This window comes from Molothrus aeneus, chromosome 20, assembly GCF_037042795.1.
Source record: "Molothrus aeneus isolate 106 chromosome 20, BPBGC_Maene_1.0, whole genome shotgun sequence".
Lineage (NCBI taxonomy): Eukaryota > Metazoa > Chordata > Aves > Passeriformes > Icteridae > Molothrus > Molothrus aeneus.
In genome coordinates, this window is record NC_089665.1 from 5,043,367 (window position 1) to 5,071,099 (window position 27,733).

The 27,733-nt window shown below is 55.2% G+C and overlaps 1 protein-coding gene across 3 annotated transcripts; it reads left to right on the forward strand.

Moving 5' to 3' along the window:
• The first annotated feature begins 2,956 nt into the window (after positions 1–2,956).
• SH2B2 (SH2B adaptor protein 2) lies at positions 2,957–27,733 on the forward strand. 3 transcript variants are annotated; one of them, XM_066563660.1, is made up of 10 exons: positions 3,041–3,231; positions 4,085–4,214; positions 13,219–14,106; positions 16,349–16,450; positions 20,289–20,380; positions 22,495–22,589; positions 22,766–22,948; positions 23,063–23,256; positions 24,615–24,786; positions 25,272–27,733. In XM_066563660.1, the coding sequence occupies exons 3-10, from the start codon at positions 13,246–13,248 to the stop codon at positions 25,586–25,588; spliced, it is 2,016 nt and encodes a 671-aa protein (XP_066419757.1). In that variant the 5' UTR covers positions 3,041–3,231; positions 4,085–4,214; positions 13,219–13,245; the 3' UTR covers positions 25,589–27,733. The 3 variants fall into 3 exon arrangements, with proteins under 3 accessions (XP_066419756.1, XP_066419755.1, XP_066419757.1); XM_066563659.1 differs by lacking the exon at positions 3,041–3,231 and adding an exon at positions 2,957–3,010 and having other exon boundaries at positions 22,766–23,256; XM_066563658.1 differs by having other exon boundaries at positions 3,039–3,231; positions 22,766–23,256.

Here is a 27,733-nt window from a genome sequence, read left to right on the forward strand (position 1 = left end):
TGTGGCCTCGCAGCACGAGGGTTTTGCTGGATAATCAGGCACAGCACGGCGGTCCCAGCTCCCCGGATCCCCTCCCCAGCCCCCCGGGACTGGTGAGGATGGAGCCGGAGCTCCGGGCTGGCTCTGCCGGGGCTTGGCTGCCGGATGCCTCCGGGCACAGGATTTCAAGGGCACGTCTGGCTCCAGCCGGGATGCTGTCAGCAGCCCTCCCCAGCGCTGGCTGAGCCACTCGCTTGATTCCTTCCAGCGATTTTTTTTTTAATTTTTTTTAAAGGCAGCTAATCGCTCCAAGGGAGTCCCCGAGTAATGAGAATTGGCAGGAGCGGGCAGATATTAGGTTTATTCATCACCAGTTTTAAATCATTTAGCACAGCAGGAAGGCCGTGGTTCTACGAGCTTTGCTCCTGTTGTGGGTCCTGTTGAAAAGGTTTAGGGCTGAGTGGGAACAGGGGTGGCCCCTCTGCTCTGTGTCTGAGGGGTGAGCACAGCCAAAAAATGGGGACGAGGATTTGAGCCAAAGCTCATCCCCATCCACAGGAGCTCCCACCAGTTCTAGACTGGGACTCGTGAAGGATTTTTGTCCCGTTGAAGGCAGCCTGTGGGTTTGGCTTAAAAATAAAGCCTTAAAAAGGCAATTTGGGGAGCTGGCCTGGGGATGCTCCTTGCACAGCAGAACGTGGTTCCTTGGGGATTGCTGAGAAAAGTCGCGGGAGAAGTTAAACTTTCACCCTGGCAATTATTGTAAATCTCTCTGGTCAAGGCCCAGACCTAAAATTAGCCCACAGAGCCTTTTTAGAGGTTGGGATTTTTCACTTGATTTTCCAAGTGACCGACCAGCAGCGGAGCAAAGCGTGTCCTTCCACACTCTGAGCTCTGGGTGTTCTTTACTTGCAGCCCACGTGTTTGATGGAAGCAAGGCCAAGCATTCCAGCCTGGTTTTACACATCCTGGAACAAGAAGCATCCCACAGAGGGAAGGCAGGAGTGAGCCTGTTGTGAACCAAAGCCTTTGTTTAGGTTCATAAAAGAAACCCCAGCATCCCAGCCCTTCCCCGGGCTCCTGGTTTTGCTGTGAGTGATGGTAAAATCCAGTAAAATCTGGGATGCTGGGCTTTCTGCCACCTGCATGGGAGCAGCCAGACCCTCTGCACTGCCCTGTCCCTTTAGGATGGTCTGGGGGGTCCCAGAGCAGGCAGGGCTCAGCATCAGCCCTGTGCAGCTCCCAGCCCTGCTGCCAATCGATAGCGAGTGCAATGAAAACCTTAATGAAATTCCAGCCTGAGAGACTATTGATTGTGTGTTTTCTTTAAAAATGGATATGAATGGGAGAGAGGCTTTTCAGAGGAGGAGGCAGGGGAAGGGGGGGGAGTGGAAACACGTTGTCAGCTGCTGTGGGAGGTGGGTGAAGGTGGGTGGCCCAGGGTCACCTGCACTCAGCAGAGGGATCCAGCATCTGTGAGCATCCATTCACCCCCAGAATGCCCCTGGGAAGGGAATCACAGAATGGCAGAAACATTTCATGGTTTGGGTTGGAAGGAAACTTAAAGCTCATCTCATCCCAGCCCCTGCTGGGCAGGGAACCTTCTACCAGACCTGATTGCTCCCAGCCCTGCCCAACCTGGCCTTGAAAATGTGACCAGCCAGAAGCAGGAGGGAGAGAATCCACCCAAAATCATCACAAATGAGCTATAATGAAGAAAATCAACCATCCCTGTCCCAGTTGTGCCTCCTCAGCAGTGCTTTTGCACTGTCCACTTTGGCCCCTGCTGCTCTGAGGGAAGAAAAAGCAAATGATGCATCACTCTGCACCAGCCCTACAACAAATCTGCTTCTTCTCCCCCAAACCAGCCTCTCCCCAAATCTCCCCAGAATACACCTGTCAGGGTGATGGGATGGTGAGGAAGCATAATAAATAAATATTATTAATAATAATAATAATAATGCTGAAATCCACCCTTCTCCACCTCTTATATAACCAGCATTGTCTTAATCCTACAGGTGCTTCACAGAAGTAAAAGGGATTTGTTCCTCCTGCAAATCCTTTTTTTTCTCTTTTTTTTTTTTAATGGTGACTCATCCCTATCCATGCACGGACACGCCATGGGGAGGCTGGGGGGCTGTGCAGGGTCCCAGAGGCACTGTGACCCCCAAATCCATCCCTTAAACCTCTCTGGGCTTCAGTTCCCCTATCCTGGGGCTTGGTCATCCTGACCCACCCTGTGCTGGGGTTCAGTCTGTCCTGAATCCCCTGGCAGGGAAAGTGCTCTGGGATGTGCCCAAATGCATCAGCAGGATGACAAAGGTGGGCAGTGGGTCCAGACCCCAAAACTCCCCCTGGAGACACTCCAGTCTCACCCCCTGGGAATGTGGGTGTGGGGGGATCACCCCAGTGCCCTCCCCTGGGCGCTGCAAGGACAAATGCTGGGTGATAGATGAGGTGAGCAGTGAGCAAAGGCTGCAGCCCCTCTTCAGAGCACGGGGGAGCCCTGCCACCATTTGTGCATCTCGAGGATCTCGGGGACCCGAACACTTGGCACCTTGAATATTTAGGGTGCTGCCCAAAGATTTGCAGCGCTCCCGGGAGGGCTGGGGAGCCCGTCTGAGGATTAGGGGCTTTTCCTGAGGATTTGGGGAGCCACACGAGGATTTGGGGTGCCCCGTGCTATCCGGGGCGCTCTCGCAGGCACGGCCCCAGGCCAGCCCGTGCTGGGCGGGGGTGGCTCAGTGTCCCCGGGGTCCCATCGCTGGGCGGGGGTGGCTCAGTGTCCCCGGGGTCCCATCGCTGGGCGGGGGTGGCTCGGTGTCCCCGGGGCCCCTCGCAGAGCGCCGGGCGGGGGCGGCGGGGCCGGGCGGGGCCCTTTAAGGCGGCGGGGGCGGTGCGGGGGGCGGTGCTGCCGGCGGGGCGGGGGGCGGCCGGGCCGGCCGGAGCCGAGCCGAGCCGAGCCGAGCCGAGCCGAGCCGAGCCGCGCCGCGCCGCGCCGCGCCGCGAACCGCGCAGCGAGCGGGGCCGGGTGAGCGCATCCTCCGGTACCGGCACCGGCACCGCAGCGGCGGGCGGGGATTTAGGCGGGGATTTATTGGCGGTTCTTCCCCCCCCGCTCCCCCGTTCAGCAGCGGCTCCCCCAGCCGGGGGAGGCTCCCGCCCCCTGCCGCTGCGGCGCGGTGCGTTCGGGAGGGTCCCCGAGCCGCCCCCTCCCCTCGCACGGCGGGGCCGGGCCAGCCCCGCTCCCCGGTGAGCATCGGGGCGGCCCCGGGCCCGCGGGGGCGGGGGGCGGTGATGGGGCAGAGTCGGCTCGGCCCGGGGGGGAGCGGGGGCTGCTGCCTTGGCTGGGGCTCCTCCGGGGATGGGGCTCCTCCGGGGATGGGGCTCCTCCGGGAATGGGGCTCCTCCGGGAATGGGGCTGCTCCGGGGATGGGGCTGCTGCCTTGGCTTGGGTTCCCCCGGCCCTGGGGGCTCTCCCGGGGATGAGGGATCCTCCGGCCCTGGGGGCTGCTCAGAGGGAGCGGGGCTGCAGCCTTGGTTTGGGCTGCTCCGGGGATGGGGGCTGCTCCCGGCCCTGGGGGCTGCTCAGGGGGAGCGGGGCTGCAGCCTTGGTTTGGACTCCCCCGGCCCCGGGGGCTGCTCCGGGAATGGGGGCTGCTCTGAGGCTGCGGGTTTCCCCCGGGGCTGCAGCCATGGCTTGGTTTCCCCCGGGGTTTGGGGGGTGACAGACCCGAAGGGGGGCACACACAACGCGCAGCCCCCCGCACGGATGCTCCCTTATTTTCGGTCGGTATTGTCTGCCTGGCGTTCCGTGAGGGGTGCAGGGGCTCCCCCGAGGGCTCAGCCCTGCATCGCCGCGGGGCCCCCGGGCCAGCGAGGGGCAGCTGCTGCCTCCGGCCAGCCCTGCCCTGCCGAGCCTGGGCAGCACCGCGGGAAGGCCCCTGGGAGGCTTCGGGGACTTTCTGCCCGGCCCTTCTGCTTGTTTCTGCTTTTGGTGAAGTCAGGCCGGAGCCCCGCTGGACTGTGGCTTGGGGGAGGTGAGATGTGCCTGGGGATTTTGCTGTGGCTCCAGGGATTGACAGCCTAAACCTTTGCCTTCCAGGTCCCTCCCTCCCAGTCTGTCTGGTACTTCCTTCCAGTGTGGAAATTGATCGGTTGGAGTTATGCGTTTGACCTGCAAGAGCCACGCTGCCGGTGCTTCGGGGATCTTGTGAACTGGAACGGGAAAGGAGGTAAAACCTCCCTGTCCCCCCAGCACCCTGCCCCAAACCCCTCACAGGCCCTGCTCCCGTGGCTTTGAGTGGATGAGGAGCAGCTGGGGGAGCTCAGCCTGGAGAAAAGGAGGCTCAGGGGGGAACTTCTCTCTTTCTACAACTGCCTGAAAGGAAACTGTAGCCAGGTACAGCTGACTAGACAAGAGGAAATGGCCTCAAGTTGTGCCAGGGGAGGTTTAGTTGGATATTAGGAAAAATCTCTGCTGAAAGGGTTGTCAGGCTGCCCAGGGCATTGGTGGAGTCACCATCCCTGGAGGATTTAGCAAAGGTGTGGATGTGGCACTAGGGGACATGGGTTAGAGGTGGCCTGGGCAGTGCTGGGGAGTGGTTGGACTGGGTGATCTTGCATGTCTTTTCCAAACTAAACAATTCTATGATTACTCAGAGCTCCCCTCCATGAGGATTTTTGGTTTGGTTTGTTGGGAGAGTGGAGAAGGACCATGGATTTCTGGGGATGCCTTTCTAAATGTGAATTATCCTCCTAAAGCACACAGACTGTCCTGAAATGTGCTCAGCCCCCCTTCCCTGGGGGAGGGCACATTTGTACAGACAGGTGGGTGTGTGCTGCCAGGAGATCTGCTCAGATGGGATGGCAAGTGCCCTTGGACCTTCTCTCTGTGTCCTTCTGTGGTATTTCCCAGTGTCTCACCATCACTGTAACACAGCAGAGGAGCCCAGGGCTACCACTGAGTGTTTCCTTAAAAAAGCTGCATAATCCTCTCTGCTCCAGCTTGGGGAGCACCCAGGTTTGCCAGCCCTGCCTGGTGTCTCAGCGAGCTCAGTGCCCAGAGCCCTGTGCCATTGAGGAGGGTGAGTCAGCCCTGCCTGGTCAAGGCTTTGGGGTTAAAATCCCCTCGTTCCTCAGCTGGTTCAGGGCTGCAGTGGCTGCTTGACTGCAGGGCCACCTCTTCTGGCTGATCTGAGGTCTCTCCCCTCTTCTCCTGGACTGTGAGCACCCTCCTGGCAGTGTGGTCTTGTCCTTCGTTCCTTGGAGGCAGAACACCCATCTCCTCAGGATGAGGATGTTGCTGGCTGATGCCTTTCCTCTTCCTCCTCTTCTTCCTAACAGAAGCAGAGAAACCAGATGATGGTTGCACATCTGCTGGCCCTGCTGACTCAGGCTGGCTGGGATGCCCCAGGGCAGTCCTTCCAGCCCTGAGGTTCCTGCATCATTCCCCTTCTGCCTGAGGCTGCCCTCACTTGACCTCAGCTGCTTTCCCTGCCCATGGATGCCAGTGAGGTGCTGGGATAGGGTTGGAGACCTGTCCCTGGCTCAGTGATCCACATCCTTGTGCAGGCAGAGGGAACCTGGGGACCCTGCTCCCAGAAATTCAATCCCAGCTGGCTCCATCATGGTGGAGAGGAGGAGAGAACATGCCTAAAACTACATCCCACACCTGATTTTTGCTAAAGGGAAAACCAGAAGGGCTTGGAGAATCTGCTTGGTCTTGTGCAGGGTTTGGATTTGGGACAAGACTTGACAGGAGCCCCACATCCATCCACACCCACAGGTGGGGAGACAGGAGAGGGCCCAATGTGCATCCACCCCAGGGTCCCACTGGGCAGATGTTTGTGCCCTGTTCACTGGGTCCTGGCAGCATTTGGACCCTGGGGTAGGAGAGGGGCTGCAATGGCACCCCACAACCCTGGCAAGAGGGATGGCAAAGTCAGACACGGCCTGTGGATCCCTCTGGTGTGGCCATGGCCATGCTGGGTACGAAGCTCTGCCTGCCCAGGAGCATCCCTGCACAGGGAAAAGAAAAGGGATATTTGAGGTTGGCTCTCCAGCCAGGGTTGGCAGCTGTAACAGGGTGTTTTGGCATCATCTGGTTGAGGGGGGGGGGGTTCAAAGCCCACTGGAATTTTTATTTTGCTTAATACACCACTTAAGCAATTAGCAGTGATTGTAGCAGTCCTGGGTGAGGCGCTGGGTAGAATTGAATTTCCCCAGCTCAGATACCATTAGGCAGCAGTTTAAGGCTGTTTGCAGGCGGGTATGAGACAGTGATGCGTGTGGGGAATTAGATCTGCAACATAAAAAAAAAAAAACATAATAAGAAAATTTCCTACAGAACTGTGTAACTTTATCTCATGTTTATTATGTGCTGTAATTGAAAAACAATCTTAGGGGTTTCTCTGACCTAATAGTGGGAATCCCCAGTGATGACTGTGCTGTATCCATCAGGATTTGCTTTGTTGAGCACCCACTCAGCTCTCTCCCCAAAAACCCCCAAAGAGCTCCTCCTTGGCACAGCAATCCCCAGGGCAAGAGTAATCTCTTTTAAAGAGTTTGCACTTGCTTTGGAAAGTGCAGCTGGGTTGATGTTGCAGGGCTTTTTCTTTAAACCCCCAGAGTTTGGGGTGCATCCAGGGGAGGGGGCTGAGCAGATGAAGCTGCTGCTGCTTGGCATTCCTGAGTGCAGGAAGGGTCTGCCCACAGGTGCCAGGTCAGTGGTTAATGTGTAACAGGTGTGCAGGACACTCTGCACCCACAGCACACCAGCCTGGAGGGGCATGGATGGATGTGCAAATAGTTTTCTGAGGATGGGAAGGCAAGAGGAGGAGGAGGAGAAGGGTTTTGTTGTGGGCTGAGGGGCGGAAGGAAATCGAGGCTTAGCGAGGGAAATGTGAGATTGCTTGGTTGGGGACAGGGCTTCTGCTGCTCCTCGGGGGAGGCTCTGCTATTGTGGTGGTTAAAAATAGACTTTGGACTGGGTGGTTTTCTGTGGGAAGCTCTCTGGCTGGAGACAGGCACGTGAGGTGGCACCCAAGCGAGGGGGAATGGACAACAGCCTCTGACCTCCTTCACCCAAAGCTCTGGGATTTTCATTTATTTTGTTTTTCCAATAGCTTTTCCTTTGGGCCATTGAGGGGGTGTCTCTGCTTTATTCCCAGACACAGCCTCCAAGCCCCAAGCTGCATTTATGATGCACCAAAGCTTTGCTGATCATTGTCACTGCACCCTGGGGACCCTGTCCCCATGGCTGAGGTGTCCCCCAGGTCCCACAACACCAGCAGGTTGGGTGGCTTGGGTGATGCTCCAGTCCTGTGGCAGAGTGGCTCCCTGCAAGCTGGATGGAATTACCCAGAGAAAAGATTATCTAAGATCCAGTGGATCTTATCTATGAACTTGTCTTTATTTTCCAGCAGCTGTCAGCACAGGAAGTGCGACATCCACTGCGGGGGATTTTGGAGGGGAGGGAGAGGAACAACCCTGTGGCATGGTCAGAGTAGTGGGAGATGGAGAAAATCTCAGGTTTTACTGGGTGCTCTCATGGGCCCATCTGCTCATTTGCAGGAGCATTGGTTCCTGTGGGGCTCAAATCAGGATATCACACACAGCTGTGGGGACATCCTTATGTGCAAGAGGAGGGAAGGTTCATTTCTTGCCCGTTTTCTCTTTTGAAGATGTTGTCCTCTCAGCACCTGCACCCCAAAACCTCGTCCTGGCCACCCAGCACTACTGAGTGCTTTGGGGCATCCTTTTTGAGAGCTGGGCTGGCCAGTGAGGACCCCTCACTAGGCAGCAGAAAAAGGCACAAGGAGCCTTTTCACTCCAGAAAAATCTTTTCTAAGCTGCAGGTGACAGGTGGACCCTGAAGTGCATCTGGGCAGGGAGTTAAAGCATGCTCCTGCTGAGGGATTGGTTCAAGGCAGGTGGTTTGACTATAAAATTTAAGGCCAAAATGCTGTTCAATTAATATTTTAGTGGGATGGCCAGTAAATGAGAGGAACAAGGAATGTTTCCATTTCTGTCTGGTTCAGACAGACAGTCTGATTTAAGATCACAATAGTATAAATAGTGCATGGAGTACTGAGGAGGATGGAGGGAAATCAGCTTCTCCCACACCAGGGCTGTGGTCAGGAGTCTGGGGGGAGTGAAAGGCACAGGGCAGGTGATTTCTGCTTTTGTCCCTTATGGTTTTGTCCTCCTCAGCTCAGCCTCTGCATGCCATTAAAGCTCTGGTGGGTCTCAAGGGCTGGGAAGGGTCCTCGAGGTGACAAAGGGAGGAGGTCACTTGGTCACAGGCTTCAGGTCTCAGCAGCAGAATGGGGGGAGATCAGCTCCTAGCATCCCTCATCCCTCACCCCAGAAAAAAGATTTTTCTGGAGTGAAAAGGCTCCTTGTGCCTTTTTCTGCTGCCCAGTGAGGGGTCCCCACTGGCCAGCCCAGCTCTCAAAAAGGATGCCCCAAAGCACTCAGTAGTGCTGGGTGGCCAGGACGAGGTTTTGGGGTGGAGGTGCTGATGGGACAACATCTTCAAAAGAGAAAATGGGCAAGAAATGACCCTTTCCTCCTCTTGCACATGAGGGTGTTCTCACAGCTCTGTGTGATATCCTGCCATCAGTCTGAGCCTGCTCGCTCTGCCCCACTGTCTCTTTCCCCAGGACAAGGTTTTGGGGTGGAGATGCTGATGGGACACATCTTCAAAGGAGCAAACAGGCAAGAAATGACCCTCGTTGTCCCGTGTGCCCAGGGCAGGCAGTGCCTGGGCTTTGTGCAGGCAGGCTCCAGGCTCCCCCGGGAGCTGCCCGTGTGTCAGGAGCCGCTGCCAGCAGCATCCCCTGGGGGGGCCGGGGGTATCGCCTTGCTCTGCGACCTGCTCGTGACTCGGGGATCTCCTCTGGCATGGCACGCTTAGGTCAGGCGCTTTTCTGGGGGAGCAGGTGCCTGGGTTTCCTCATGTCATTCCCGCGGGATCGCCATGGCCAGCTGGGGCTTTGAGTGGCATCGATCTTGCTGGAAACCGAGCAGCCCTGCAGGAGCAGGACAGCCGGGGCTGGGCTGACATCTCCTTGCCCAGGAGCCAGGCTTTGCCTCCTGCGCTGCCTTTTCCTTTCCCGTCGCTCTCTGGCGGTTTCCCTGCACAGCTGGAGGGATGGATGGATGGAGGGATTCAGCTTGGAGGTGGAGGGATGGATGGAGGGGTTCAGTTTGCTGCTCACAGCCTCCAGCACACAGTGCTTTTTCCCCCTCTCAGTTTCGGATCACTTTGTCCCAGCCTGGCTGCGCTGTGCTGGGCGGAAGGGAAACATCTCTTTATTAGGGTTGTTTCCTTAAATAAAGCCATCAGAGCCAGCCGTGCTGGGCAGGCTGTGCTGGCCATCCCATGACCGGCGTGGCGCATTCGGGTTATTAACACCTCATTAGATGCTGGTTCCTCCCCACGCCTCTGGTTCAGCAAATCCCAGTGGCTTTGTTGTTGCTCCCTGACTCCTGCTTCACCGGGGAGTTGTTTTTTTATGGTCTCCTGCGCTTCTGCTGACAGTTTAAATTTCATTTCTTCTTGAGGTCAGTAGCTTTGCTTCCACTTCCAGAGTATTCTATGTGTCCCCCCCACTCCGGAGCAGGGGATGCCTCAGCACACCTTGGTGGGAGAGGTGTCCCAAATCACTGCCAGCAGCTGGCTCTCACCTATCATCCCAGCCTGGGTTTCCACTTGGCAAGCCCCAGAAGTTCTTTATTTTTGTTTTCTTAAGTTTTGACTCAGTTTCCCAAATGACAGAGGCAGCAGGCACAGCTCCGCCCTGGGAGGAGTTTGGGGACTTGTGCAGGTGGGTTTAGGAGCCTGTCACCAGCCTGATGCTGTGGTTGCCACTCCATGGCTTCTTCATGACAACAAACCACCCCATTTTATATATTTTCTGTTCTCTTGTGTCACCCAGGCCAGGGACTCAAGGACTCAAGGCTGTGGCCCCTGAGCCACTTCTGGAGTGGGCTGAGGGTACTTCCATGGGATCTGGCTCTTTAGAAAGGTGTCTGGAGTGTGCTGCAGCCCTCAGGAAGCTGGGCTGGCAGGGGATGGCCCTTTCCAAAAAGCAATTGCAGATTTGCTGCTTATTTTCATTCTGAGCTTATTTTGGTCTCCGCTTCCACCGCTCTGCCCGGGGATGCTGTCTGTGGCATGATAAGTTATTTCAAGAAGTGGGGCAGAGCTGTTGGTATGGAGGGGAGTGCAGGCATCCAGATTAAAGGTAAATCTACACAGATAATTGGGAGCCTGCTTCGTGCAGAAATCAGGTGAATCAAGGGCGGGGATGGCTCTGCAGTCCCAGGGTCTGCCCTTAAACCACCCCACTGAGTCCCAGCCTGTGCTGGGGGCTCCTGGCTGTGCTCTGGGCAGGGGGGTTGGATATCCTGGATATGTGACACAGGGTTAGTAATCCCCGCCACCGCCTCCTCAGACCTGCCAGATCTCTCTCCTCTAGGCTTCATTTTTATAAATTGGCCTTTTAAAGTCTGTCATCCCCATGCAGATGAAAGGAAGATGCTGTGATGCCTCTGCGTGCGCGTTGCTGAGCCGGAGCCCGGCTGCCATCCCTGGATCTCCTTGAGGCTTTTTGTTTGGGGCTTTATCTTTTTTGAAGTGCCTTTTTTTTCCTCCTTCTTCTTCTTGTTTTTCCCCTTAACCCCTTGGAGTCTGTTAGCTTGCCATCCCTTGGTTTCAAACAGGCAGGCCCTGAGCACCGGTCCCTCCTGGAGGGAGGGATGGGGAGATGTGTTTTCCCCCAAATTCATGGGAGGGAAACCAGAAGAGCCCCTGGGCAGATGCAAATAAACCCATCACCAAGGGGCTTTCTCTTTCCCCCACAAACCCCTTTCTGCTCTTTTCCCTTTGCACCCTTTCCCTTGCTCTGGCTGTGACTGCTTGGATTGGCAGCAGGAGATTCCTTTTAATCTCTGTTTTCTCCCTGAGCCCAAATACTCCTGGCCCATGGCTTGGTGCCAGGGCAGCTCCTGGGCCATGGCAGAGCTGGGGTAGTGAATTTTCAATTCAAAGGGCAGAGTCTTTAAATCCCCTGCTTGGTGATGGATGGATAATTAGGAATTTTATTTGCTGGGCGGGTAACAAACAGCTTTGCGTTTTCTGCTGCTTTGCTGATGTCTCTTGGGGAAATTCAGAGGCTGCTCCTAAACTGCAGGGATGGGTTTTTTCCCAGCTGGCATGGTTCCCTGCTCAGGTCTCCAGGAAATCCCTGTGATGCTGGGGAGAGCTTTGCCAGGGATTTCTGCAGGAGCTGGAACTCTGCTGGTGTTGTGGGATGTGAGGAGCCAGTGCAGGCCCATGTGTAGCCTGTCCTCAGCGCCTCCTTGGCACAGCCAGGGCACTGTGAAGCATCTTTGAGGAAATGCCACATGTATCATGTTTCTGGTGGGATTTTGTTGCCTGTGTGGGTTTCTCAGTGTTTGGGGGGAGTTGAGAGCCCCTTCCTAGGATGGAGGTGCTCCCAAAGAGCTCATCTCCTTAGGGATGTGCTGGGAATATGGCAACCAGCTCCTGGCTACAGCTGCTGCTCTGAATCCCAGCCTGCAGGGCTCAGCCCTGCCTGGGGTCTGGGCACGGACATGGCTGGGGTCTGGAGGATAAGGAGTGGGTTATGCCAGTCCCTAGTGCCTGCCCTGATCCATGGCTGGTGCTGTTCATCAGAGCAGTAATTAATTACTGGCCATGTAAGCTGCTGGCGGGATCCGGCGCGTGATTTATTAGCAGGAGTAATCCCTCACCAGCAAAAGGGCTGCTCTGTGAATGGAGAGCAGCAAAACCCAGGGAAAGGGCTGCTCTGTGAATGGAGAGCAGCAAAACCCAGGGAAAGGGCTGCTCTGTGAATGGAGAGCGGCAAAACCCAGGGAAAGGGCTGCTCTGTGAATGGAGAGCGACAAAACCCAGGGGAACTGTCCTGCCCTTCCAGAAATGGATCCCACAGGCACAATCCCTGCCCCTGGAGCAGAGCAGCCACAGGCACCCAGTGTTAGAGCAGCTGAGGTGGATTTGCCAAACTGCTGCCCTTGGAGTGGAGGAAGGAGGGTGTCTGGACACAGGGACCAGATGTTTGGGGTCATGGGCTCAGCAGTGCCCCAGCCAAGGCCCACCAGCAGCCATGAGCAGCTTTGGCACTGAGAGGTGATTTTTGAGATGCAGTCACTCAGTCACTGCTGGGGTTCCCCAGGGGAGGCTGTTCATGCTGCCCAGCATCAGGTAGAGATTTGGGAAGTGCAATATGAGCACCAAGCTGGACTGTACACAGGCCCTGCCAGTCTCACAGCCACTGGGAGAAGGACCAGTGTGGAGGTTGGGCAAAGTGATGCTTCTCCCCAAGGGCTCACAGGTCTGCTCTGCAGCTCCTGTCAACTTCTGGTGTGCTCCTGGGTCTGGCTTCTGTTCCTTTTCCCCCTGCACCCTACCTACTCATGGGCCTCTGCTGAGGACCTGTCCTGGTTTCTCTGTCAGCTGATGCTCAGCAGGGAGAGCAAAATCCCAAAATTGATGTGGCAAAGGATGAGAGCTGAAATAGAGACTGGAGAGAAAGAGAAGGACCAGCCGTGGGGTGCAGAGGGGAGGGTGCTGCCCTGGATGGATACTTCCAGGACTCCCAATGCTCCCTCCCCCTATGGAGAGCTGTGCCATGCCCAGGCAGACACAGAGTGAGAGGAATCCTGCAGGCAAACGCCCCTGGGCTCCTCCGCTCGGGGACTCCTTAGCGGTTTCATGAGAAATCAATAATGCTTTTGCATGGTCATAATCGTAAAATAAGTACAATTTATGGCTGCTGCCAGGGCCAAGATTTTTTCCTAGTGGATGAGGTGGAGAGAGAGCAACACACGGACACTTTGCTACAGCATTTTCCTTTGCACTGGAGCTGCAGATCAGCTCTGGCATCATGGCAAGGGGTGACCTCCATTTTGAGGGTCAGGGTTGTTGGCCATGTCCATGCCCTTGTTTGGGGTGCAGGGTGGGTTGTCATTATCCATGTCCCCATTTGAGGTAAGACAGAGTGGGTTGTCCATGTCCCCATTTGAGGTAAGACAGAGTGGGTTGTCCATGTCCCTGTTTTTGGGGGACAGGCTGGGTTGTCTGTGTCCCTGTTTTTGGGAGACAGGGTGGGTTGGCTATATCCCTGTTTTTGGGGCACTGTCTGTGTCCCTGTCCATGCCTCACTCAGGCCGTGTCCTCGCCTGCAGCCCGCCGGCAGGTGGAATGGGGCAGCCATGAACGGCGATGCCCTGTGCCAGGAGCCCTCCTCCCCGCTCCCCGACTGGAGGGAGTTCTGCAAGCTGCATGCCCAGGCAGCCGCCGTGGACTTCGCCCAGAAGTTCTGCCAGTTCCTGAAGGAGAACCCCCACTACGACACCCCCGGGGCAGAGACCTCCTTCTCCCACCATTTCACCGCCAACTTCCTGGACATCTTCAGCCTGGAGGTCAGCAGGGTGTTCGTGTCTGACTCGCCCACCAAGTACAACATCGTGCCCTTCGTGGGGCTGCAGAACTGCCACGTCCCCTACGGGCGGGAGGTCACCCCGAGGAAGGAGGAGACGTCCACGGAGTCTCTGGACAGCATGGACGCCCCACTGGGTGCCAGCCGCTACCTGACCCCGGCCCAGCAGGTGCAGGCTCACAAGGTCTCCTCCTACGGGCAGTCCCGCAGCTCGGAGGATGTCTCCATCCACGCTGCTGCCAAGCCCAAGTTCAAGAAAGGTTTCTCCCTGAGGAACATGAGCCTGTGCGTGGTGGATGGCATGAAGGAGATGTGGCACCGCAAATCCTCTCCGGAGCCGGGCGCCGAGGCCGCCCTGGGCGGGCGCAGAGCCGAGAGGGAGCCGTGGCCGGCCGGGGGCAAGGAGCCTGGGGACCCTCGGGAGAAATGGACACACAAGCTGCGCCTGTCCAAGGTGCCCTCGTCCAAGGTGGAGCTGGTGGACATCCAGAGGGAGGGGACGCTGCGCTACATGGTGGCCGATGACACGAACTGTGTGGGCAGCTCGCAGTGGCAGAAGTGCCGCCTCCTGCTCCGCAAAGCGGTGAAGGTGGAAGGGGAGAGGTTCCTCCTGGAGTTTTATGTCCCTCCAAAGGTAAGCCCTGGCTTTTGTCCACTGTTGTTTTTATGAGGAATTCAAGCAGTTCTTGGGCTTTGCTTTTGGGGTTGGTTTTTTTTTTGTTTCCACTGCTGAGCTGGGCTGAAATCCAGCTCTGGTCCAGAGGGAGATCTGGTGCTGTGTGGCTGAGGTGCAAATGGATTGGAAAATGTGCTTGAAACCCATCCAACCTGCAGGCCAAAATGAACCTTGCACTCTTGGTGTTGGTCTGTGCCTCTCACCTTCTGAGAAAATATAACACAGGAGTTTGAACTCAAATGCATCTCTCTGGAGAGCAGCTCAGCATGGGTAAGGATGGTGGGCATTGCTCTGGACTGGACTGGGAACTTCCCCAACCCAGGAATGGGGTCTGGCTGGAAGGAAGCAACCCCAATGTCCATGGTGCCCACTAGGGAGCCTGTGGGAGAACTGGAGAGAGTGACAAGGCAGGGAGGAATGGCTTTAAATTGAAAGAGAGTAGGGATAGGTGGGACATTGGGGAGAAATTCTTCCCTGTGAGGGTGATGAGGCCCTGGTACACCCAGAGAAGCTGTGGCTGCCCTATCCCTGGAAGTGCCCAAGGCAAGGTTGGATGGGGCTTGGAGCTACCTGGGCTAGTGGAAGGTGTCCTTGCCCATGGCAGGGAGTGGAAAAGGATTCCTTTAAGCCCATTCTGTGATTCTGTGCATGGAGGATCTGATGAAGCCTGGTGTGTCAGCTGCACCAAAGAGAAAATAAACTTGGGTTAAAATGGAACAACTGCTGCTCTTAAAACATTTAAGAGAGAGCTCATAGAGGGATTCCTTTTTTAGTGTATCTTGATTTGCCTCTAAAAATCAATTTTGAAATTATTTTATGGCAACTTTTATGAACATTGTCTGCTCTTCTGTTATAATCACACCCCACTTTGGTTTACAGCTTTCTCCTCTCATCCCATCTTGCTTTCCATCTGGCAAATGTAAAAGTGGCACCAGTCTGGCACAGCTGGAAGAAAACTGCTTTTTGCTTCAGCAGCCCACAGCTTTGTTTTTACATAGACCCTACAAAAACTATGGCCATGTCTGTAAACCTTTAAAGGGAAGAACCCTCCTGGAGAGGAGGGGGTTGGAATGAGATGATCTTCAAGGTCCCTTCCAACCCAAACCATCCTGTGATTCTAAGACCCTTCTCTGGCTCAGGGGTGAATTATCACCTTGTTTCCTTTCCTTTCGAAGCAGCTGCTGCTTCCTTTCTGACCTTCTCCTGTGCAAACACCGAGATGGAAAAATTCCCCAGGGATGGGCAGAGCCTTGCACGGCTGAGACGTGTCTGCAGGCAGCACTGGAGCTCTGGGGCTGGCAGAAACGAAACATCCTGAAAGGGAAAAAGCAGTTTCTGTTCTGTCTTGGATTTATTTATTTTTATTTCCCAATAAAAATGGGAACTGAGCCCGTTATTGGTAACTTGCAGCCTGGAGCTCCTTGCTGGCCTCATCCCACCCACTGCATCCACGGCACCAGGCGCAGGTTTTGGTGACTAAATCTCATCTCTGCTTCCTGCAGCTGCAGTGCTCCAAATCCCAGAGCTCTGGAGGGGACCAGCCCTGGAGAGGAGCTCCACGAGCTCCTTTGTGGGGATTTGTTATAATTAAAACAAATATCTGGGGAATTTGTTGCTCAGCAAACACTTGGAGTGGGAGGTACCGGGTCTTGCCTCCCCACCGAGGCTCCGGCGGGTGCCAGGGGCCCTGGGGGAAATTCATTTTTCTTGATTTTAATGTAATTAAAATTCCCTGCATGGCTGAGGCTGCTGTGTTGTAGCTGCTCAGTTGAAATGCTGCTCCTGTGCTGGAGAAACAGGGCTGCTTTCTGCATGGGAAGCATCCCCCATCAGATAGCACAGCTCTCTCCATCGGGAGAGGGTGGAAAATGGAGAGAAATTAAGTGGTGTTGGCAGAGCTGGCACATCAGCCTGCGCTGGAGCAAGAAGGGTGGTTTGGCAGTTAAAAGCACCTCCCTGTCTTCCACTGGGCCTCCTCTTGGTTTAATTCACAGAGCACAGAGTTATCAGGCACGGGAGGGAAATCAATGCTGTTTATTCCCCCTCTGTAATAACCACACAGGCTGAGCTGATCTTGCCTCTGAGAGCCCTGCTGCATTGTCCCCAGGGACAGTTTGATTCAATTGAGTGACTTTTTTTTTTTTAATTCATTGATTTCTTTTCATTTATTTTCTTTGCTATTTTTTTTTCCTTTTCTCAGGCTTCCAAACCCAAGGTGAGCATCCCACTGTCGGCCATCATCGAGGTGCGCACCACCATGCCCCTGGAGATGCCTGACAAAGACAACACCTTTGTCCTAAAGGTGAGAGCAGGGTGTGGATCCCTACAGGAACCCCCTCTGCACCTGAACCCTGCAGTGCAGGAGGCTCACACCCCAAAGGGATCATTACCTTGGCTTTCAGAGCTGAGATGCCAACAGCACAAATGCTCCCCAGAGGATCCCTGCCTGCTGCAGCTGACACCAGGGTGTTTTGGGATCAAGCTGTTTGGCTTTCACCATGGGGTTTGGCTTCTCTGTGTCACCAGGAGATGTGTTAAATCAGTGACCTGAGACAACCTGCAAGGGAAAATGCTCCTTGGTGCAGCTGCTTGTGGTTTTGTGGCTGCTGCTGAGCCAGATCAGTGACGTGTGGTGGCTGTTTCACTGACAGTGTGATAGCCCTTAGTGCTGTGGTATGGTTGATGAGGTGGCATCTGGTCAAAGGTTGGACTTGATGACCTTGGACGTCTTTTCCAGCCTTAGTGATTCTATGGGAGCAGCTCTGTGGGGCAAATGAGACCCTGGGGATCAACCACACATGAGTCTGGGAGCATGAGCAGAGAGTGAAAGTCTCTTTCTTCAGAATTTTCCATATCGTGCAATTAATTAGCTCAATGCTGCCTCCTGCTCTGCTGGAAGACAACAGCCTGTCATGGCAGATCAGGGCTGACTTTTGCATGGACACCATGACAGTGATGGACCACTAGATTTTGAGCATTTTTGTGTTCTACCTCTTCTAAACAAACACCTCTCTCCCTGATGCTTCTCCCCCAGAGTGTGTGGCAAAGCAGAAAAGAGGGGCCAGGCCTCCCAGCTGAATGAACCTGCTTGAAAGCTTAGAAAACTATGAAAGGAAAAGAGGGGGGAAATTGAGCCTGGCTTTGCGAAAGCTCCCAAGCCTTGAAATCCACGTGGCCCCTGCACACATTCCCAGGAGAAATTTCTTTCCATCAAATCCTGCTCCTTTTCAAGGTCACACAACTTCTCTTGGCACCTTCCCTTCTTCAAGGACTTCCTGCTGTTCAGCCTCAGCAGTGGTCAGTGTCCACCATGGGCACAGAGGCTCATTCAGCTGTTGTTTTCTGTGCCTCAAAGGCCAACCTCAAGTGTCTCCTCTTTTCCAGACTGACCAGCCCAAGGTCCTCCTTGCTTTCCTTGCAGGCGCCGCAGAAGGAATGCCCCAAAGTGTACATGGGGCCGTGGCCCAGAGCAGATGGGAAGGATTGCTTCTCCTTTCTTCTTCCTCTCTGTCCAGCCCAAGCTGATGCAGTGCTTTCCTCACGCCATGATGATGACGATGTTGACTCACATGCAGCCTGTGGGCTGGTGTAACTCTGGGATGGTTTCTGCAGAACTGCTCCCAGGCCGTGGTTCCCCAGCCCGCACACCCACAGCGATCACTCTGGGCCCAGGGCTCACCCTGTCCTTGAGCTGGAGGCTGGTTTCAGCTTCTTCTTCCACTTCAGCTTTGACAAGTTCATTTGAATTCTTGCCTGGTCCTCCAACACATTTTGAGTGTGATGTCATCCATGAATTGATCAGGTATCCTCGCATCCTTTTGTGCTCATCACTGAGGAGCAGGCACAGAGAGCCTTTGATGGGAAGGAGCACATCCCTCAGCTTTGACCACTGGCCATTGACAACCCATCAGCCACCAATCTCTGCTCTTGGAACATGGCTCATCATGTTCTTGTCACATTTTCTAGATGCCCTTACAAGCCCCACCTCAAATGTGTCACATCATTGTCCAAAGCGTGTTCAATACCCAGGATGTGCCACTGCTTCTCCCTATCCCTGGAGCTGTCACAAGCATGAGCAGATGGGCTTGGTCATGACAGATCCCTTCTGGGGATTTCAGCTCTGGGATGCCTCCTGGGTGCCTGTGAGGGTTGGTTTCTCTGGCTGCTGGAGAAAAATTCTGCACTTGCCCTGTTCCCATCTTCTGAAGCCAGACATGCTCTCTCCATTCCCACTGCTAACAGCTTGGTGACTGCTCCAGTCATTCCTTTAATGCACTTTGGAATGCTCCAAACCCTGCCAGCTGGAAAATACCTGCTTTACCAGGTACCTCCTGCTCCTGCCCTGTCCTGGCTCTCACCCTGCCATGGGGGAATTGATCACAATTGATTCTTTGAGTGAGCAGAGCCAGCAAGCACAGCATGGAGCCCCCCAGACAGGCTTTGCTCTCCCCTCCCAGTTGCTGGCACAGGATGCTGCTCCTCTTTTCTCGCATCCACTAATTGTGGTTCATGTTCTGCCTGGCTCCTTCTTGCTGGGACATCTTTTTGCTCCCCCTTTCCCCCTTTGCTGGCTGGACTTGCAGAGGGGGTGAAGCACCCTCAGTGCTGGGGTGCAGGTTAGGTGGGCAAGCTGGGTGCTGTGGTTTCCCTTTCTGTGTGATGTGGAGCCCAATCTCAACCTTCACACACAACACACAGGTTTTGATGGGTGGAAAAGCCCCTGCCTCATTTAGGGATGTTACTATGGCTGGAAAAGCCCTTGCCTTGTTTGGGGAGGCCACACTGAAATAGTTCCTGCCAGATTGCCTAAAAATGAGCAGCCAGTGTGTCCCCAGAGCCCATCAGACACCAAGCACATGCAGTTTTTTCCATTGCACAAGCAGGTGCTTGCAAAATACCCAAGCCCTGCACGTGCTTTGCTTGCTGTCATGCTCTGCATGAGTGAGCAGCCCCATCTCCCACGTCAGCTTCATGCCTTGCCCCCAAAAGGCCAGAGAAGAGCCTTTCTGAAGTTAAACAAACTGGGGAGGGGGAACTTTGCTACTCCCCTCCACCTCTGCTGGGGACAGGGTCCAGGTCACTGCTCAGCCCCAGCCAGAGCTCTGCTCCCTGCCCTCCCTGCTTATTTTCAGGATGGTGATTCAGTTGTTTGTGATTAATTGAATTTGCTTGGAGGGTGTCTCAGCTGGCAATGTGACACTCTCCCAGAGTCAGGGCTGCTCTGCCACCTCGGGAACACGATGTTTAAGGCTCCTTGAGGGATGCAGGGAAACCTGCCAGAGGCACAAAGCATCCCATGGCATCTGAGTCCACTGATGTGGAGCTTCTGGTTCTGCCTGGCCCCAGAATGGCACAGTTCCTTTGGGCTGGACAGTTTGGAGGCTCTTTTGTGTCCTAAATTGTTATTTATTATTTTTTCCCTGTGAAAGGGGGTTTCTCTCCCACTCTGTTGCAATCAGAAGTCAGAAGCCTCATGGACCAGCAGGCAGGAAAGATAATGGAGGAGAGGCTTAAAACTCCTGGGGTCTGACAGGGTTGTGGTGCAGAGAGCAGTGTGGCTTCTGCTATACCTGTGCAGAGGTAGTTTTGGGGGGACACAGAGGTGCCCCAGGAGTGAGGGATGCTGTCTGTGCTTGGGCATAGTGCCACGTACCCTAATGCTGCCAGCCAGGTGTGTTTTTTCCATGGAGGCTGTAAAAACCTTGTGAAAAACTTGTATTTGCTGATATGGTGCAGTGGGGTTTTCCTCTGAGCCCTAGATTTGGTCAGGGGTCATCTTGGATGCATCTTTCTGAGTCACCCTTTGGCACCCCTGTGCTGGGATGGGGTGGGACACTGATCCCCTGGGTCACCCCTGTGCTGGGATGGGGTGGGACACTGATCCTCTGGGCCATCCTTTGGCACCCCTGTGCTGGGATAAGGTGGGACACTGATCCTCTGGGTATTCCTTTGTCACCCCTGTGCTGGGATGGGGTGGGACACTGATCCTCTGGGTCACCCCTGTGCTGGGATGGACACCAATGCTCTCCTGCTGAGCTGAGGTGCTGTTCAGGGGGTCTGGCTGGGCTCTGGGGTGTGTTTTGCCTCGGGGTGGGGGGCAGCAGCCTGGCACAGCTGACTCCATCCCACATGGCCTGCAGGTGGAGAATGGGGCTGAGTACATCCTGGAGACCATCGACTCCCTGCAGAAGCACTCGTGGGTGGCTGATATCCAGGACTGCATCGACCCTGGGTAAGGATTGCTGGGGAGGGGCTCTGTGGGGCTGAGCTCTGGTGCCTGAGCACGGGCTCTTACCCAGATGCAACTTTTGCTGCTTGGGTTGTCACAGGAAGTGCCCAGCTCACAGCAGCAGAGGTCTGGAGGCAGAGTTAGCAGCCTGTGTCTGCCAGGGATGCAGAGCACTGGCCACTTGTTCACCCTTCTCTGCCCCATGTTCCCTCAGCCTGGCAGAGGCAAGTGACCTGGAAACACAGCCTCAAAGCAGGAAGCTCCTAACACCCACCTTCTGAATCTTTTATACCATATTTGAGCTATTTTCCATGGTTTTTTCCAGCTTAGCATCCATGACATATTTAAGATTCTGCTGATTGAATCGATTTATTTGTATTTCTATCACAGTGGCATCAGTGTTGTCATTGGAGTCATAACTCAGCCAAAACTTCTCATCCGCTGTTTCACCAGCACATGCAGCAAGCTGTGTCAGGGAGGTTTGTGTGCCTGGTGCTGCTGCCCTTCAGCTGGCTCAGACAGCCCCAGCCTTGGGGAAACCCTGGCACTGCCTTTCTTGGCACAGTTTTGGAAAATCCAGGTGCTCATGCTTGTAGCAATGAAAACATCACTCAAATGTGGAACAGAGGCTTGGAGAGGCTCCTGCTCCCTCCAGGCTGCCTTTGGCCCCTCCTGCTAGCGAGAGGCACTTGGTCACCGTGGAGGATGCACTGGTGCACTCCAGGTCTTTGCTCCTTTTGCTGTTTTCAGAAATCTGTAATTCATTGGCATGGATTGCCCAGAGCAGCTGTGGCTGCCCCATCCCTGGAAGCACCCAAGGCCAGGCTGGACAGGTCTTGGAGCAACCTGGGCTGGCGGAACGTGTCCCTGCCTATGGCAGGGGATGGAACAAGATGAGCTTTAAATTCCCTTCCAACCCAAACCATTCTGATTCTGTTTCTGAAGCAGCACTGCTGAGGCTGGGCTGCTGAACCAAAGCTGGGAAAAGGCCTTTTTTCCTCTCAGTCCATGTTTCAGTGCTGGTTTCCCAGCTGGAGCTGAGCACCATGGCTGTGCTGCACCGCAGGAGCCGCCGATGTCCCCATGCCTGCCCCTGGCCCTGGCTCTGGCCCTGGCAGCCTCCCAGGCCCCTCTGTTTGCTTAGCACCCAGCACCAGCCCGCTCTGGCCCCCAGACGTGACTGTAAAGCAAATAATAATGAACTGCAGAGCAAATAATAATGAGCTGTTTAATACACCGCCACACACGCCGGGCGCCAAGAGCGAATTCTCAATCAGCTCCCGATGCTCCTGCCAAGGGCTGCGTGCTGGAGCCGCTGCCTGAGCGCCCAGCCACGGCTTTTCTGCAGAGTTCTGTTGGTTTTGGTTTCCTTCCTCCCTTCTTGTTTTTAACTGGCTGCAGCTGAATGACTCCCAATGGCTGATTCACTCGCTGGCCACTAAATAATTCAGCATCTTCCCCTGCTGCCTGTGCCCACGTGGCCCGTGTGAAGCAAGAGCTGCCGAGTGCTGTGGGCAGCTCTGGGCTCTTGCTGGTGGCTGGGATAAAAATAGGATGTGGAGCAAGTTGGATGCTTGTGCAAGAAGGGTGCTGAAGTGCACGGGGAGGGCTGGCAACAGGGATGTTCTGAGTGGCTCCCTGGCTCTATTCCCGCTTGCTGCCTTGCTCCAGGCCTCCTGACTTAGTGGTTTATGTCTTGTAGGGATGTAATTCCTGTGGGTGGGTAATTCCCTTTGCAGAGGGTGAGAGTGAAAGCGCCCTCGGGTGGGAAGGTGTGTGGGTGCAAAGCAAAGCACTGAGAGTCAAGGTAACAGCTTTCCTTCCAAACCCACAAAATCCTGCAGCAAAATCCTGCAGCTGGAACTGACCAGCATGACCTGTGCAGTGTGGGCTTTCAAGGGTTTCATCCTTCCCACGCTGGTTTCTCACTCCCAAAAAGTCATGTTTGGTGGCTGCTCTGTCTCTCAATGCTGTTGGTGCAGTGGCAACCCCTTGGGAGTAATTCAGGGGCAATAGGATGTGCTCTTGGATCACACTGGAATTTTGTTTGGTGTAATCCCCATTCCATGCCAGTGAATGGAGGTGCCACACGTGTGTGTCTCTGTGCTCTCCTCCAGGGACAGTGGGGATGACATTGAGCTGGTGTCCTGTGCACAGGGACCCTGTCTGCCAGGCAGGACAACCTCGTCCAGCTGCGAGTTCCTGAATGATGGTAAGGAACTACATCTGGGAAAGTCTGGGACTCCCTCAGAGCCATCACTTAGCCCTCAGGTGTCTCCTGGAGAATTCCAGGAGAATCCAGCACAGTTGCCTGCAGAGCAGGACGGCCCCCAGCTTTGCCCAGTGATGCTAAGCCATGCACTCATCCCTCTGCAATCTCCCTTCCAGAGGTACCCAGGCCACCAGACAGATGTGCCCTGCCCAGCTCTCACAACGCTGCCATGGCCACCTCTGTCCCTGTGCCCCCAGGCCGGGGCAGGGACTCCCTGGGGGAGCTCCTCACCCACGTCCCACTGGAAAACTTCCTGCAGACTCTGGAGTCCTCCCCCACCGCTGGTGGGCACCTCACAGGTACTGGCATGCAGGATCAGCACCCATCTCACTCTGGAGGGTGCACAGAGGGAGAGGAGGAGGGGGGGGGTGATGTTCAGGTGCTCCCTAAAAACCTGCTGTCCCTGCGGGCAGGGGAGGACAGCGAGGCCGAGGCTGAGATCAACCTGTCTGACTTCCCCTGGTTCCACGGGACTCTGTCCCGGATCAAGGCAGCCCAGCTGGTGCTGTTCGGGGGCACCCGCAGCCACGGCCTGTTCGTCATCCGGCAGAGCGAGACACGGCCGGGGGAGTACGTGCTGACCTTCAACTTCCAGGGCAAAGCCAAGGTGGGTGTCCTCTGCTCCTCCCTGTCCTCTGCTCCTCCCTGTCCTCTGCTCCTCCCTGTCCTCTGCTTCTCTGTGAATGTTAGTGTAGGAGCGACGGGGCTAGGATGGTGGGGATGGACGGAGATGAGAGATCTCTGCAGCCAGGTCATGGAACTTGGGGTTTATTGCAAAGGGCCTGGGTGCAGGGCCCTGCTGGGAGCTGCCAGCCACAGCTCAGAGCAGACCTGAGAGGAGAGAGGGGTAGAGAGGATGAGAGGGTAAGAGAGTAAGAACATAAGAGAGTAAAAGGGTAAGAGAGCGAAGTTCCCGTTACAATACAATAAATCCTTCTGTGTTGAATATTCTAATTCTCACTAACCAATCTAGTACAAGATACAAACCCTATAGCATTTACATACAGCCTGTAAGAATCATTACATTGCCATACTGTGTAACATTTTAAACCCTAAAACCTCGTCTTTGGGCCCCTTCTGCCAAGCTGTAGGGTCTGCTCTGACCCTTGGGCCTGTCTGCAAGCAGAGGGTGTTGTTCCATCAAAAGGGGATTACATTCAGCTGGCCACACCATTGTTTTCCAGTTGTTCAGTAACTAAGGGATCTCAAAGCTTGCTTTCATTTCAATCTCACTTATAGTTTCTATATTCTCAAAATCTTTTGCCAGACAATCATATTTATAAGGCTTTCCTGTTTCATCTTCCCCAACATGTTAGTGCCAGCCCTGCCCAGCACCTCAGATTCCTTCTTGCTCTGTGGGTGACCCCAAATGTAGCAGCTCTGCAGGGAGCTGCACCCCTCCCTCAGGACCACCTGCCCTTGTGCCCCAAGACCCCTCTGCATCCTGGCCCGGCCCTTCTACACTTTCCCAACTGGATCAGTGCCTGTCATGTGAGCATATGGATAAATACCCATGGGGGCTCAGTGTAGCCTGTTCCCCTGCCCTCTCCTTGTCTGTTCCACGTCCTGAAATACACAGATGCCCTATGAAAAACCAACCACAAGCAGGTTTTTGCTGGGTCCCTTTTCCAGCAGAGATTGCCTGTTCTTGTCACCTTGCAAGAAGTAGTTCAGGTGGGCTGGAGGCTTCCCCAGGCTGTCTGTGACCCCAGAATCAGAGCTTCAGCTGCCCCTGGTTATACCCAGACACCCTTCTCTGTGTGTTTCTTTATGGTGTTCATCCCCAGGATGGGTCAAACTGCTCCTGGGGCTTCAGTGAGGTAAAAGTGAGGTTTTACAGGAAACGCCCTGCAGCAGGGTAAACACAACAATCCTGTTTGGAGCAAACCTCCCTTGGCTGATGGAGGTGCAGATTGCAAGGGTGAGTCTCACCCCCAGCTCACCCCGTGCCCCCTGCACTTGCAGCACCTGCGGCTGTCGCTGAACGAGAGCGGGCAGTGCCACGTGCAGCACCTCTGGTTCCAGACCATCTTTGACATGCTGCGCCACTTCCACACGCACCCCATCCCGCTGGAGTCGGGCGGCGCCGCTGACATCACCCTGCGCAGCTACGTGGTGGCACAGAGCCCGCAGCCAGGTGGGTGCCAGCCTGGGTGGGGACTGGGATATTGTGCCTAAAAAGGGACAGATCCGTGGGATTCCCTCCTTAAAGCAGTGCCCTGCTGATGTGTGTGGCTCTGGAGGTGTGCCAGGGTGGATGTCACCCACTGGAGGGTGGGCATTGAGGCCCAGGCAGCAGCAGGGCTGTGTTGGTGTGACCCCTGTGCCAGTCTGGGTGACAGTGCCGTGTGACCCCTGTCCCTGGCTGTGACCCCTGGCTGTGGGTGACAGTGCCCTGTGACCCCTGTCCCTGGCTGTGGGTGACAGTGCCCTGGCTTGAGCAGGACAGGAGCAGAGATGTCTGCAGGCTCAGAGCATCCTGCTATGCCAGGAGAGAGCAGGAAGGAGAATTGGAGAAGAAAAGGGTCAGGGATGGAGAGGGGGTGTGGGAAGGTACCAGAGAGGGAGGGGGCCGAGCCCGCAGGCAGCACAGGAGGGATCAAGCTCCTGTTTCCTTTGCAGACACCGGTCCCCCGCCACCGCTGGTGTCACAGCCCCCGGGCTGCCGGGTCGACCTGCCACCTCCACACTACTTCTGCAGCACAGCCCCTCCGGGCCCGCCGGTGCCGCCGCCCGCCGAGGGCGGGGTGCCCGTGGCCCCCGCTGTCCCGGTCCCCGCACCCTACCACCGCCTGGAGGGTGCCCTGGGCCCCCGGAGCCGCAGCGACAGCGCCGAGCGCCGGCCGGAGCCCTCTGCCGCCGGTGCCGAGGACTACCACGAGGCTGACAGCGCCCGGAGCCGCACCCGGGCCGTGGAAAACCAGTACTCCTTCTACTGAGCCCCCCATGCATGGGGGGCTGCGGGGCAGCCGTGCCCCTCACCCTGCACCGGCCTCGCCACCTCCTCCTGCCACCACCAGCCACCCAGCCGGGATGGGATGTGCTCCTCACTCCCTGGGGCTTGTGGGAGCTGTGTCAGTGCTGGGCAATGTCCTGAGCTCTGTCAGTCCTGAGCAGTTGCAGTGCTGGGCAATGCCCTGTGTCAGTGCTGGGCATTGTCCCTGCTGGACCTGGTGCCAGCCCCGTGGCTGGGGCAGTGCTGGCGGTGTGGGAGGCTGAAATTCAGAGTCAGTGCCATTTTGGAGCTTGCAGCCTCTTCTCCTTCCCTCCGGACCAAGAGCTTTCTTTCCCAGGGCTGAGCTGGGCTCCCTGCACCTCTTCCTGGGTGTGACCATTGTGGGATGGCACCCGAAGCTGTGACAGGCTCCATCCTCCAGCCAAAGTACCATGTCCCCTCTGGGGCCAGAGCCCAGCATGGCCAACATCCTTCTGGCACCATCGCCCTGCAAACCAGCTGCCAAGGGACTCTGGCGTGCTGGGATGAGCATGGAAGTGTGTCAGATGTCCATGCAGAAACTCTTCTCACACACATGGAGCACTCAGAGGGCCTGAGGGTTTTTCTGGGCTGGCTTTTGCGCTCCCTCTGGGGCAGGTGTTTCCTATCCTCTGACAGAATAAGGTTTTTGTCCAAAGCTCAAAGCTTAATGAATTGCATTCAAGGAAGGGTTTTCCTGCTGTCCTGCTTTTTCTGTCCCTTTGTTTCCTTTCTCTCCTTGCTGTAGTAACAGAGAATCCCTGGATACCCTTTCATCCTCCCTTTCTTCCTTGATTTTTCAAAACCTAAGCTCTCCACAAGGGCATCAGCCTTCTGCCTGCTCTCTGCCACAGCTGGGCAATATTTTCCATTGCTCAAGGCAAACCTTGGGAAATATGACAACACTTCCTCTTTACATCAGTTTTGGTCATTTGGGATGTTTTGGGGGGTCAGGCAGAGACCAGGGGCTGTGTCCAGAGGTGAGGGACAGCTTTGCTTTGCAGGTAAAAGCAGGTATTCCTGCCTGGCTGGGCTCCCAGGAATAAAAACACTACATTGATTCTTTTCCAACAGGCCAGGGAAGCCCTGAGGATGGTTTTACAGGCCAGGGTTTGTGCCTCATGGGAGTTGGGAGATGCTTCAGAAGGGCAGCTTTGCTTGCAGACACAGTGTTTGCACACCCCCCTTGGTTTGGCTGACACAGCTTGTGTTACCCAGCACCAGGACACCTGCTGCTCATGTGGCAGTGACAGGAGTGACAGTGCTCACAGGACCTGAGCCAGGTGGCTTTGGAGTGTCTGGACAGGTCTCCAGGTAGAGCAGACCCTAGTAGCTGCTAGAAGTTATCACTTAGTTCAAAGAGGTACAAGGCAAGCCACAACCTCAAAAAAACCCCTTGAATTTGCCTGGAATTGGGTTGGGCCAAATTTTTATTTATTAGGTGCCTTCTTTCCTGAGCTAGCAAAGCATGTCCCCAGTGCTTGCCTCACAGGAGGAGAGGGGAGGTGTCTCCAAGGCTCCTCCTGTGATGTGAGAGCTGCCTTGCTGGCCCTTGGATGTGTGAGATGATCCTGGTGGATCCCATTCCTGCAGCAAATGCCACCTTCTCCCCAAACACACCTCCCTTCAGAGGGCAGCAGGAGCAGGTTGCTCTGTTGAGGGTATTTCTCCTTCCTCAGCCCAGCTACAGCACAGCTCAAAGGAGCAGGGAGAGGCTGGGTGCTTTGGATTCATGGGTTTAACACACATGGTGGATGAGGGGAGATGTCCAGATCTGACACAAACATCATCACTCTGGTTCTGCCCTGAGGCCCCAAGGGTGGGATCCAGAAGGCTGGATGGGAGCACTGCCTTATAGACCTTCAGATTTTGGCTTTGTTTCTCACTTTCTGTGTCACAGGATAGGAAAATGAGGGGGAAGCAATGATCTGCAAGCAAAAAATGTTAATTTGTAAATAGGGAAGAGTCTGGAAGAGTTTACTGTTGTGTAGAATAAATTAATTTTATTTAAAAAAAGAAAGGGGAGGGGGGGGGACTTCTTAAAAAAATGGAGAACTCGAGTTCCGGTTTTAAAATAAAATCACTTGCAAAAACAACAGCATGTGAGCAA